This window comes from Mirounga angustirostris, unplaced genomic scaffold, assembly GCF_029215605.1.
Source record: "Mirounga angustirostris isolate CCGP_5_RB_7025 unplaced genomic scaffold, mMirAng1.0.hap1 SCAF_3, whole genome shotgun sequence".
Classification (NCBI taxonomy): domain Eukaryota; kingdom Metazoa; phylum Chordata; class Mammalia; order Carnivora; family Phocidae; genus Mirounga; species Mirounga angustirostris.
The window spans coordinates 194,376,262-194,389,304 of NW_026991711.1; the positions used below are offsets into that span (position 1 = coordinate 194,376,262).

Sequence of the window (13,043 nt, forward strand, 5' to 3'; positions counted from 1 at the left end):
CAGGAGTGAGGGGAAGGACTTCACGCCCCACCCAGAGCCCTGGCTGATCTGCACCGAGCACGAGACGTTCTCCCAGCATGGGTGCCGCCACTGGCCTTGGCATCCAGGCCGAGGCCGCCTGGCCCACCTGCCCAGGTGGCCTTTGTCTCTAGAGCTCCAGAGACAGAGGTCGGTTACCTGCCCCGCTGTTGGCTGTCCTCGCAGGCTTCCTCAGCTCCCAATCGGCTCTTGGCCTGAGGAAACGCCTCTCGGGATTGCAACAGCCCCCTCCCTGTTACGCGAACACAAGGCATCTTCCTATTTGGGGACAAGGCACACCCCCCTCCCCGGTTTCCCTGGGCTGCACACGCCCATCCACCTGCCAGGACTGGTCGTCCAACCCTGGGCCCAGGCTTCTCCGGTCCTCCCACGAGCCCCGCTGACACGCGGGGCTGCACAGAGTGGGTCCTGCCCGGGGTGGGGCAGGCCGTAACAGCGTGACCTGGGCACGTGGCATGACGGAAGGGCATCCGAGGGGCTCCACGCAGCTGAGATCACTCCCTGCACAGGAGGCTTGGCTGGGCTGAGCAAAGACAGGGACAAGCATTCCAGGCCAAGGGAACAGCACAGGCCAAGGCACAGATGCATGTGTTAGCCTGGATGAAGGGAGTGTGTGCCTGGGGGGGGGGGTGCAGCCCCCCAGCCGGGAGGGAGGGTGGGCCCAGAGGAAGGGGTGTCATCACTGAAGGAAGGAGCCCAGGGCCCATGGGGCTCTAGACAGGGAGCCAGGGCGGCTGCTGAGCCGAGGGGGGCTGGCCCTCGGGGAGGGTGGGTCCCTGGTTCCTAGCAGGCATGGTGATCAGCTTGCGGTAGAGAAAGGGTTCGCCAGGGCTGGGCTGGGCTGACTCCACACGGACTCCAGAGGCCCAGTGCCACACCGAGATCCCCAGGTTGGCACCAGGTCCCACAGGCCACGGTGGGGCAGGACCTGAGACTGCAAGCTCCCTTAGGGGGTTCTGCACAGGACGCCCCACGCAGGCCTCCGGCTGTGGAGACCGCCGCTTTGTTCCCTGGCCCCTGCAGTGTCCCCTGGGTCCTCACTGCGCTCCGGGCCCTGGGATGGGCATACCTCTCCATTCTCCAGGCCCAGCCCCACTGCCTCCCAGTCCCCACTGACCTTCCCCTGGCAGCACCCTGGGGTTCTCCCCCTCTCTAGGCTCTCAGCTCCCTGGAGGCCATGCAGACCCGGGACTCCTCGGGCCCGCCCTCCTCCCCCACCCGTTAGGCTTCTGTTTTTCTCTTTGCTGACACTGCCTCAGTTTGAGCAGCCTGCCTGGGTCCTGGTCCAGAGTGAGAGCTCTGGAAGAAGGGAGGGAGGGGAGGGGAGGGAGGGAGGGAGGGGAGGAGAGGGAGGAAGGCCGGGAGGAAGGACAGGAGGGGAGGGGAGGGGGAAGGAGGGAAAAGGGGAAGGGGAGAGGAGGGGCAAGGAGGGAGCTCCCACTGAGCCTTCTTATGCTGGGGCCGGCCAGGCTAACAGTCCCAGCGAGCATGCCCAAGGCCAGCTAGGACCTCATCTGCCCTGGGGCTGGGTCGGGGGCATGGGGCCGCGCTGGGCTGCTCTCGGACCAGCATGGAGGCCTGTTCCCTCTGCCTGTTTCTTCAGCCTTCAGATGGACAGAGGACCACTTCTGCAAGGCTGTGGAGATCCCCAGTGGCCCAGACCATGACTGTCCAGCCTGGCTAAGGCTCTTTGGGTCCCTGCACCCGTGGGATGCCAGACAAACCCAGACGGAGCAACAAGAGCTGAATGAAGGGATTTTGCTGAACTGGGGATCAAGTTGTCATGGGGGGAGGTCACGTGCCAGGCCCCTGGTCACTGTGAAGTCTCCTGCAGGAAGCCCTGATGCTCCCCTGGTTACCAGGGCCCACAGGTCGGAGCCCTAAACACAGAGCAGGAAGTGCCCCAACCCGTGCTCCAGCCAGGCCCCGTGAGAACTGTAAGCAGGGCCCGTGCTGCTCAGGAAACAGCAGGTCGGGCGCTTCCTTCTCCTGGTTGCTGGTAACACGGGCTTTTCCACCGTCCTGGGACACCGGTAGCTCCGCTGTACATTGTCTCTGGCTCAGCTGGTCTGGCCCCTTTGCCTGCTTCACAACCTGCATTTATTCTACCCACCTGTGACGTCGCAAGCAGAGAAGGCCCTGCGAGCAAACGTGCCCTCGGTTACATGAGAGAACGTCAAACCTCAGGGCCTTGGGAATGGAGAAGCAAGGGGAATACTAAAGGGGTCAGGAAGGAACATGTCCTCAGCGTGTGTGCGTGTGCATGCGTGAGCGCTCGTGTGTGTCTATACGCACGGGGCAATATTTTCTAAACTGAGCCTTTCCCTTAGCTCAGCAAACGATGGCCGCCGGGCCAAATTTGGCCCACCATTTGTTTTTATAAATAAAGTTTTATTGGCATGCAACAACTCCACTGTAGCCCCTTTTGCACTACGACAGCAGGATTGAGGAGCTGTGACACAGCCTATAAAGCCTGCCAAGCCAGAAATAGTTGCTCTCTGGTCCTTTAAGAAAAACTCGGGGCCCCCTGGCAGGAGGCATTTAGCTAGGGCTAGGCACCTGACAGCTGAGAGGAGCTGGAGGGCTGGGAGGGCAGAGGGCAACATGCCAAGCTCTATTTCTCATTGACTGGACTCTGGAGGCTCCTCCCCCCAGCAAGGGTTCAACACCCTGGCTGTCAGGCCTTGATATGCGGAGAAGCATCAATAAGGGGTCAGGTCACAACAACGGCAAACAAGGGAAGGCCGAGGGTGTAGCGGGAGCCCATCGACCGGCCTTGCCTCCGGACACCAGCACAAGGCCCCCTGGGAAATGTTCCGAGCGCTGGCCAGGGCCAGTGCGGCCCTGGGGCCCCAGGCGGCAGGCTGGGTGCGGAACATGGCCTCCCACCAGCTGCTGGTGGCCCCCCCGAAGGCCCTGCTGAAACCCCTGTCCATCCCTAACCGGCTTCTGCTGGGGCCTGGCCCTTCTAACCTGGCTCCACGCATCCTGGTGGCCGGAGGGCTGCAGATGATCGGGCACATGCACAAGGAGATGTTCCAGGTAGGCCATCCAGGTGGCGGCAGTGGGTGAGCCTCCTCCTCAGCTGGGAGAGGGCAGGGGGAGCAGGGCCTGACCTGTGTGCCCTCTGCCCCCAGATAATGGATGAGATCAAGCAAGGCATCCAGTACGTGTTCCAGACCAAGAACCCCCTCACGCTGGCCATCAGCGGCTCAGGGCACTGCGCCCTGGAGGCCGCCCTCTTCAACCTCCTGGAGCCAGGGGACTCCTTCCTGGTCGGGGCCAACGGCATCTGGGGGCAGCGGGCCGCGGACATCGGGGAGCGCATCGGTAAGACATGGGGCAGAGGGTGGGGTGTGGGCCCTCTCGTCACCCTTCCCCACGGCCTCCTGCCTGCCCCCCAGGTGAGGCCAGCAGACCCACCCCACACACCCCAGGAGTGCCCATCCCCCTTCACGCCCCCACCTCCCTGCCGGGTCAGCTGCTGCCTTCTCCAAGGGGGCATCAGGGTGCTCGAGAGACACCCACCTCCCAGGACCCCAGAGCTGAGGACAGCGGTTTCCGGAGCACATGGGGAGACAGGGCTGCGGGGAACCTGCAGATTTCAGCACCAACCCGAGAGCCCCCATGTCTCTCCTGGGGCCCCAGGCATCACCTCTGCCCTGTGACAGGACAGGGTTTCAGAGGCTGAAGCCCCCTCCCAGTATCTCAGAAACAGCCCTCTTTCTGGAGATGCAAAATACAGAGACACAGACAGGGTTTTCACTCGCAGAGTAAACTTTTCTGAAGAGAGACAAGAATCAAAAGCAGGAGTGTGCCATGGGTTTAATGATTCATCTCAGCGTTTGGAAACATCTCAAAGCTCCTGCATGGTCAGCTCCACACATGGCCGCACTCAGTCCTGGTTAATGGACAACCCCCAGTGGCCCAAGGAGGTCCCCACCTCTCACCTGGTCCCCCTGAGTCCACACACTGGTTTTCAAAGGGAGGTGGCGTGGGGGCAGAAGTCAGGCCCCGCTGGGCCCCAGGCACCCCCGCTCCAGAGGCTCCGCCCCCAGTCCGCATCCTGACCTTGGGCTCCCCCCTAGAGCTTGGGTGGTCCTCCGGCCTCCTCCTGCCTACATACAGCTTTGGGGGTCAGCTGTGCAGGGGGCCGCCGGGGGTGGGCAAAGGGGTCCAAGAGAGAGCAGGGGCCTGCCTTCCTGGAGCCTCCACTCACCCTATTCCTCCTCCACTCAGTCTGTTGCTGGGAAGGCACAGGTCCAGCCAGCCTTGTGCAAATGCTTGTTCACCTCCCGGCTGAGGATCCTGGCTGGCGGAGGTTCACGCAAGGAAGGGGCAGTGTAGCTGAGCCTGAACGTTCTCATCCCAAGCACCCCAGAAACCTCAACTCACAAAGAACAGCCTCACTGAGCACACCCCACCTTCCTCTTCCCTCTGGCTTCTTTGGGCTGGGATGGGCGGGTACCTGCCCTCACAGGGCCTGCCTGCTCAGCACAGACCCCCGTCTCCAACACTGGGGAGGAGGGAGCTCACCCCTCACTCTGCCCCTGCCCTCAGGAGCCCAAGTGCACCCAATGATCAAGGACCCTGGAGGCCACTACACACTGCAGGATGTGGAAGAGGTAGGGTGGGGTGCGTTGGCCCTAGGGAGGAGAGGGGGCCAGCCAGCCAAGGGGGCTCAGGGCTAGGAGACCTGGGCTGGCGGCTGACCCTCAGCTCTTCCCAGCACCAGGTGACTGGGCACAGGAGGAGCATTCCAATACCTGAGAGCCGGTGGAAAGCCTGATAGGGAGGGTTCTGCCTGGCAGGGAAACTGAGTCAGGAGCCCAGTCCTGTGGGCTGGGCAAGAGGGGCTAGAGGCAGGATGTGGGGAGCAGGACGTGCCCTGACACTCAGGATGCCCCATCAGGAAACGTCCATCCCAACCAGGCAAGACCTGGGGACTCAGCGGACCTCACCGTAGCCCCAGCAGGACAAGGTGGGAGGCTGGCGCCATTCTTCCTCGGTCTCTGGAAGAAAGTCCTTCTCTTCCTGGACAAGCCCACCTCCCAGAGCCCAGAGGCTGGCACAGCACACGCACAGACAGGGCATTAGGCTCTTTTCCGCTGCCCAGATCTCTGCCATCCACGGGGAAGAGGAGGGTTTGGGAGGAAGATCCTGCCTGCCCTCCCCAGGAAAAGTCTTTCTGGACCCAGGGGGAGTCCGAGCCTGCTGGCTCTGCCCACGGCTGACATGCTGTCCCACGCAGGGCCTGGCCCGGCACAAGCCAGTGTTGCTGTTCCTGACCCAGGGGGAGTCATCCAGCGGCGTGTTGCAGCCCCTCGACGGTTACGGGGCACTCTGCCACAGGTGAGCCTGCCCAGGGGCAGGGCGCAGGGGGCGGGGCCAGGCACACCTCAGGGTCCGGCGGGGGGCTGGCGGTGCAGGCGAGTCCCTCCAGTCTGGGAGGCAGCAGGCGAGACCCAGCCCCCATCCTGGCTTTCCACCCTCCCCCGCCTCTGTCACACGGTGTGCGGCTCCTGGGGGGTCCTCTGCCCACCTGAGAGCAGGATCAGGTGCTCAGGCACCCAGTCAAGTGCCCACTGTCCTCCAGTCCCCACGGCTGGGAAGGACTTGAGGCTGACCCAGCTACCCGGGTCCCAGGAGCGGCTGGGGCCTGCCCCCACCTTGTCCTGAGATCCAAGAGCCCCAGAACAGCCTCCTACCTCCACTAGCCTCCTCCAGCCTCCCCAACCCTGCATGGAATGGGCAGGACCTTGGGTGTAGTCAGGTGGGACTCCCTCCCGTGACCAGCAGTCCTGCTCTGGAGAGTTGACAGCGGGATGGAAGGAGAGAAGCTCTCCAACCAGGCAGGATCACCCCGGCAGGGCTGCCATCTACCCTGGGGGACAGGGGGGCTGCCTGCCACCGTCCCAGCCAGGACAGCCTGTGCCCTGGGGTTTTGTCTAGTAAACCAGGCCTGGGCTGTGACCCCCAGGGCATCCACCTGCCCCTCTGTGCCGAGCGTGGGATATGCTTTATGCCTTTAAAAAATTTTATTTAAGTAATCTCTATGCCCACCGTGGGGCTAAACTCACAACCCTGAGATCAAGAGTCGCACGCTCTACCAGCTGAGCTGGCCAGGTGGCCCCGTGGCTTTTTTTTTTTCCCCTAAGAAAACATGGAGATGGAGGAGAGTCAAAGCTTTCAGCTCGGGCTGTTCCTGGACTCTGTCCTCCCTGGGCTCTGGATGTACAGCCAGCACACTGCTGGCAGAAGGAAGGCCCAGCCTCATGGGCTCTGGTCCCTGGGCCCCACTCAGAGCCCCAGCCCGCCCCCAGGACCACAGACCGGCGGGGTAGGCCCTCATGCACACCTGTGTGGGGGGTATCCTGTGCACAGGCCGGCCGGGCCCGCATGGACACTTGCTCTGGCCCTCTGCTCACCCCGGTTCCCACACAGAGCTGGTCCTAGGGGTCTGGGCATCTAGGAGGACGTACCCTGGGGGAGGCAGAAGGCTCCCAAACCTCCCTGCTGGCCTTCTGGAGGTCCTCGTGGCCCCTCCCGAGACTCCAGAGAGTCTGAAACCTCCCGTGCTTCCCCGTACTGCCTTGCACCCCCAGGTACCAGTGCCTTCTCCTGGTGGACTCCGTGGCATCCCTGGGCGGAGTCCCCATCTACATGGACCAGCAAGGTAAGCCACGCCCCCATCACCCTGCAGCTGGGGGGCTCAGAGGGTGCGGTTCCATCTGGCAGTGTCTGCAAGCTCACCATCAGCCCACACAGTGGATTAGGGCCCCAGGGGAAACTTCATCTCCTCCCCGCGGCAGGACAGGATCTATGAGCTAATCGACACACCAGTGTTTCCGCTGGGTTGTCAGGCCCCGATGGGGAGCAAGTGGGGGGAGAAGCTCCTCCAGCATCTGGAGAGGCGCCCAGAGCCCTCAGGCATATGGGTGGGAGAAGTGCCAGGGCCCCTGCCAGTCAGGCTGGGCCTCAGCTTCCCCATCGGCCGGCACCCCACCAGCCTGTCACATGCAGCGAGCACTGTTTGCAGGGTCACCCTGCAGGCCAGCCCAGGGAAGCCTCGCAGGCCCAGTGTTTCCTCACAGAGGAAAGTCCGAATCCACACAGGTGGCCTGTGTCCACAGCCGCCCACCCAGCTTGGTCAGGCACGCTTCCCCCAGAACCTCTCTATCAGGGAGCTCCGGGCAGGCAAGGGGGAGGGGGCCCTGGGGACGCAGTGCAGGGTGGCAGGGCTGTCCCCGGGATGCCCACCCTGCGCCTCCCGGGCCAGCCGTCCCCACCGTGGGAGAGAAGAGGCTCCAGCCCAGGTCCCAGGAGACAGTGCAGCCCAAGAAGCCAGGGTTGAACCCGGGACACCCTCCGCACTTCTACCCTCCCTGCCAGCCCATCCTTCGCGGAGTCTGCAGACCTCAACCTCAGGTTGGCGAGCTGTAGTCATGTCGTTCGACGTGTCTGTCCGTCAGCGTCCTCTGATTACCTGAACGGACCACAGCTCACTCCTCTCCTGGTGGCGGGCCTTTGGGTTCTTTCCAGGTTTGCGCTTTCAGGAATAAACCATAGAGAGCGTTTCTGTCCATGTAAGCCTTTGGTGTACGTTGGTTCACGATAACCCGGGCCGCAAGGCGGGTGCGACGCTCGGATTTACAGCTACGCGTCGCTGCTGCCTCTGGCATAAAATCCGGTTTTCTCAGAAGTCAGTGGGCTCTTACTCGAGATGTGGCAAGAAAACCTGTTTCCCCCTGTCCCCTCTGCCACCCCCACACGCCCGCTCGCCCCTGACACCACCTGCGTGGGCTTCTCCACACCCCGCCGACCGCAAGCGGGTGGCCTGCAATTTAACTCAATCTCCCAGGACACAGCGTCAGGTCGCAGAGGTTAAGGACTGAGTCCGACAAGACGGTCGACCTTGCTTCGGACGGCACCTGCAATGATCCCGCCCTGGGTGGAGCTTGGACCCCCAGGAGCACGCGCCTCTCCTCTCCACAGGCATTGACGTCTTGTACTCAGGCTCCCAGAAGGTCCTGAACGCGCCTCCAGGGACTTCGCTCATCTCCTTCAGTGACAAGGCCAAGTGAGTGACCCCCAGGGCCCCCGACCTGGGGCTGGATGGGCAGTGAGGCTGGATGGCCCCTAAGGAGGGAAGATCAGAGCAAGGGAGGGAGGCACTCCTTGGGCCGTGCTTGGACACACCGCTGGACTGCTCACCGCCCACCCTGGACAGGTGCCCGCCCTGGGCAGGTGCACTAAAGCTCTGAGCTCACAGGCAGGGGCTAGCCGGGGCACGGTGAGGGTCCCAGGTATGAGGCTAGTGGCCTCCAGAAGAGTCTCCTCATGAAGCCTGGGCTTGTGTGTGAGAATGCAGGACCTGGCATCCTGGAAGTTCCCCAGCTTCAAGCCAAGGACTGGGGGCTCGGTGGCCATCCCCCAGGCCCCCACCGCCAGCTCAGTGTCCAGGAGCTGATGCACAAGCTTCTTCATGGGGTTGGTCATGGACTAGCTTTGTCCAGCAGCCCCAGTGTCCCCCACTTCCCCGGTGTGCAGACCCTGAGCCGGGCCAGGTGGGGATGGGGGATTGGCCCCAGCAGCGGCACTTGGCCACTGAGCAGCACAGCGACAGTCTCAGATGTGGTGGGGGTTGTGTGTGGGTGTGGGAATTCTAAGCTGCCTGTGGGAGGGCCACGGAGGTGGCTGGGTCTGAGTAGGGAGCTCGGAGCTCAGGTAGAGGCCCTGTCTGTTCACACTGATCTGGACAATAGGTGTATTTAAAGTTTCCAGACTAGCTGCATTACCGGGGGCCTGAGAGCAGACGAGCCGAGGTCCCCACTGTGCCTGGCCCAGGAAGGTGCAGGGCTGGGGAGGCACACAGTCCGCCTGGGGCTTAGCACAACCACAGGGGTCCGGGGGGGCCTGCCCCTCTGGCTCACTTCTGCGAACCAGGAGGCCTGACGGGACTGCCCCTAGCCGCCCCAGCCAGACAGGCAGGCACTCAGGCTGGTCCTTCCTTCCCAGAAATAAGATCTACAGTCGGAAGACGAAGCCGGTCTCCTTCTATCTGGACATGAAGTGGCTGGCCAACATCTGGGGCTGCGACGACCAACCCAGGATGTGAGGACCGCAGGGCCGGGGCCGTGTCTTGTGACCTCTCACCACCCCAGCCTCTCACCAGTTGTACACACTGGGTTCTAAGCCCATAGCCCAGCTGGAGCCCCAGGATTCACCAGGGTCAGGCCAGCGATGCCCCCGGGCCTGGGGGCTCAGATCCAGCAGCACAGCCCCCACCACCCTCCCACCAGGCCCTCTCCTCTCAGAGTCCCTGTGCACCTCTGGGCACATTGGGCCTGGCCCGGCCACATCTCCCCATTCCCGGGTCTCAGTTTACCCACCTCTCAAAAAGAGGAGCTGAGCCAGGGGCTCCTTGTGAGGTGACTTTAGCTACAACCCAAGATCCCTTATGGCACACGCGGGGCTGAGGGGCACCAGGAACTGTGCCCTACTCAGCAGGAACAGTGGCTTCTTGGGGCCACTGGGGCTAAGAGAGGCCAGGTAGAGGGGAGCCCGCCCTAGGCGATCTGGCCAGTGTCCTCGCTCTGAGCCTTGCTCTCCCCAGACCCAGCTGCTTCTCTAGCTCGGAGTCTGTCGTGCCCAGAACTGGACAGCGGCCCCCTGGGAAGTGGGCCAGACCCGTTGTCAGAGAGCCTGGCCCACCCCCCCACCCAGGGACGCTGGACCAAACCCCGTCCTGTCTTCCAGATACCATCACACCACCCCGGTCATCAGCCTGTACAGCCTGAGAGAGAGCCTGGCCCTCGTGGCGGAACAGGTGAGGGGGGCGGGGCAGGGGCCGGACCCCAAGGGCAGCAGCTCCCAGGAGCCCCTGGGCTGAGGCCGGCCGCCCCGGGGAGGGCCCTCCTCCGGACTCCCTCAAGCCCTTCTGAGGACACAGATGACGGGAGGGATTCCTGCCGACAAGGAAGAGTGGAATGAACGGTGTAGCCGAGAGAGGAGCACTGCAGGACCGTGGCCCTGAGCTGGAGAGGGCGGGCTCCATGCGGGAGTGCAGGGAGAGGGGCGGGAGGGCTGGCTGCAAGGGATGGGGCTGAGGGGGACAGAGCCCGGGGGTCAATGCGGTGATGGGGCAGGTGTGGGCCGTCATCTGACCCCTGGGCTGCTTAGTGAGGTGCTCAGTGAGGGCCCGGCTGAGCGTGAGGGGGTTTGAGGGACTGGCTGGTGGTCCTGAGTGTCAGGCTGGCCTCCAGCCAGGGGCGGGCAGGAGCCAAGCAGGGGCGGGGGCGTGGGACCGGGGGTGGGGGGGGGGTCTGTCCAGTGCCGCGACCACACTCTCAGGACACGGGGGGCCGAGTGCGGCCCCGGGCATGCTGGCTCTGCAGGGACACAGGAAGGGAGACTGCCCCAGCACAGCGGACTTTCTCAGCCCGATGTCTCCTAGGGGCCACTGCCGGCCACCAGCCCAGAGGCCGGGGGGAGCCCCTGGGCTGTGGCCGGCCTCCCTGAGGCCGCAGGGCTGTGCTGGCTGTTTGCTCTTCTGTGTCGCTCGCAGAGCCGCCGCCCCAGCGCTGGGCCGGGAGGAGCTGAGGGGCCCTGGGAGCTGGGTGGTCACCAGGCTGGCGTGGGCTCGGGGCAGGGGGGCGGTGTGGCTGAGAGAGGGTGAGGCCCATGGACTAGGGATGGGGGGTCCATGTGGAGACAGTGGGTAGCTCCGAAGCCCCTTCCCCACCCGCAGCAAGGTGCTCCCACCTCACGTTGTCCAGGGGCTGCAGGGCTCCATCCACTGGCTGGGCCCCCCACGTACCCCCAGACCCAGACCATTTCCACTGCCCCGAGGTGGCTCCAGGTCTGGTCGCTGGGGCAGAGCCAGGGCCCTGAGCTGGGGACTCGGGGGGTCTCTATGGGGATCAGAGTCCAGGCTGGGAGAGGAGCCCAGGAGCCCCTCTGTGGCCTGAAGGTGCCACCCACCATGGGTGAGGGCGTTTCTCCGTCTCTCACGGCCGATGGAGGCGCCAGCCCTGCCCTCCCCTGTCGCGCCCACCGGGTGCCCTCTGCCCTCCCAGGGCCTGGAGAACAGCTGGAGACAGCACCGGGAGGCCACGGCGTACCTGCAGGAGCGCCTGCAGGGGCTGGGCCTGCAGCTCTTCGTGAAGGACCCAGTAAGGAGAGTGGGGGCGGGGCGGGGGCAGAGAGGGAGAGCATGGGGGGGAGGGGAGAGCTTCTGCCCAGCCCCCTCTGAACGGACACAGGGTCCTGTTCCTGACCTCCGGATCTGAGGACACTTAGTTTGACGCCCCTGCTCTCCCCCAAAGCCTCCCCACTTCAAGTAGTTATGGGTGACCTCTGAGCCGAAGAGGCCCATCAGCCTCAGAGCCCTGGCAGTCCCGCCAGGCGGGGGTGGAGGGTGGGAGGGTCCCCAGAACCAGCCAGTCAGCCCAAGTTTCGGTAGGAAACAGAAGCTCCTTAGCCCCAGGGAGGTGTGACCCGCCCCAGGGAACAGACGCACAGACACACCCAGTGCGCATGGGCTGCTGGGGAGGTGGTGACCTCACTGTCCTTGGGCCCCTGCTTCCCCACTCCCTGCCCACCCCCTGTCTCTGCCCGCCCCTCTGGAGCCTGAGACCAGGGCTGGCCGGGCCAGATCAGCTGGTGCTGGCCACACACCGTGGTGAAGGTGGCTGAGTCAGGCGCGTCCTGCAGGCAATCCGGCTGCCCACCGTCACCACGGTGGCCGCTCCCACTGGCTACAACTGGAGAGACATCGTCAACTACGTCATGGACAATTTTGACATTGAGATCACGGGTGGCCTTGGGCCCTCACTGGGGAAGGTAAGGGGACAGCGGCTGCTCGGCGTGGCCAGGGCCAGGGACTGGCCACACCTACCACAGAAGCTACATTGACCACCCCACGTGGAGCACTGTGTGCCCAGGCCCCGGCCGAGGTCGGGGGTCATCAGGTCCCTGGGGCAGCAGGGGCATCCAGACGGAAACATCCTGCTCTGAACCCAGGGGTTTGTGTGGGGGGTGGGATCTGGGTAAAGGGAATGCTCCTGCCCCCTTCACCCCAGCTTGGTGACGCCGTGGGGTGCAGCACCCCCCAGTCCCCCCAGAATGGCCTTCCTCCCCTGAGAGTGGGAAGACCAGGCTGGAGGCCCCGTGCCGGGGTCTGGTTGTGCCCGCCAAGCGGGTGATTCTGAGCGCTCGTTAGCTAACTGTCATCCTGGCCGCCCTTCTTGAGCTCTGTGTGTGCTCGGCCTGGGTCCGGGTGGGGGGCTCCCTGTGTGCCTGGGGAGGGGGCCCACGCTGCAGAGCCCGCCTGCTCTGCCCAGACCTCGTTCAGGGCCAGGTCGACATCTGCACGGGACCCCCCCCCACCTCCCGCAGGTGCTTCGGATCGGCCTGCTGGGCTGCAACGCCACCCGGGAGAACGTGGACCGAGTGATCCACGCCCTGCAGGAGGCCCTGCAACACTGCCCCCGGAGCAAGCTGTGATTGGCAGCCTGTGGTCCACCCTCCCGGAGGGGCCTGGAGGGGGACCAGGAGCAAACAGACTGCGGACAGTGGGGCCCCAGGGGGCGAGGCACGCAGGAGGGGCAGGACGTCCTTCTCCTCTTTGAGAGGCCCCTCCCGGAAATGGGCCATGTGGGCTCAGGACCCATGGCACCTCCCCAATGAGCCGCAGCCCCTGCAGGTCCCTGGCCTGCCCGGAATACCCAATAAAGAATCGTTGGTCATCTGTCCTCATTGTGTGTAGGGTGGGCTGCAGAATCGTCCGGCAGGGAGGGACCACTGCCCCGATGGCTCCTTGGTTGGGGGTTGCTTGGGGGCAGATCCTTGCCTGGGGCCCCACCCCGGGACTGTTAGACAGGTGTGTGGGGGCCTTGTCACCGTACACCTTGGCCCCAGATCTCACCCCTGCGAAGAACACCCACACACATGCCTCCAGGGCAACCCCCACAGCCTCCCGGGCTGACTCGTGACTCGAGCCA

The 13,043-nt window shown here is 64.3% G+C and overlaps 1 protein-coding gene across 1 annotated transcript; it reads left to right on the forward strand.

Moving 5' to 3' along the window:
• Positions 1 to 2,732: 2,732 nt before the first annotated feature.
• AGXT (alanine--glyoxylate aminotransferase) lies at positions 2,733 to 12,793 on the forward strand. Its single transcript, XM_045867286.2, has 11 exons — positions 2,733 to 3,081; positions 3,177 to 3,369; positions 4,600 to 4,664; positions 5,291 to 5,391; positions 6,645 to 6,715; positions 8,035 to 8,119; positions 9,058 to 9,153; positions 9,799 to 9,868; positions 11,118 to 11,213; positions 11,755 to 11,883; positions 12,439 to 12,793. Exons 1-11 carry the CDS (start codon positions 2,851 to 2,853, stop codon positions 12,544 to 12,546), a joined length of 1,245 nt encoding a protein of 414 aa, XP_045723242.1. The 5' UTR covers positions 2,733 to 2,850; the 3' UTR covers positions 12,547 to 12,793.
• Positions 12,794 to 13,043: the final 250 nt, after the last annotated feature.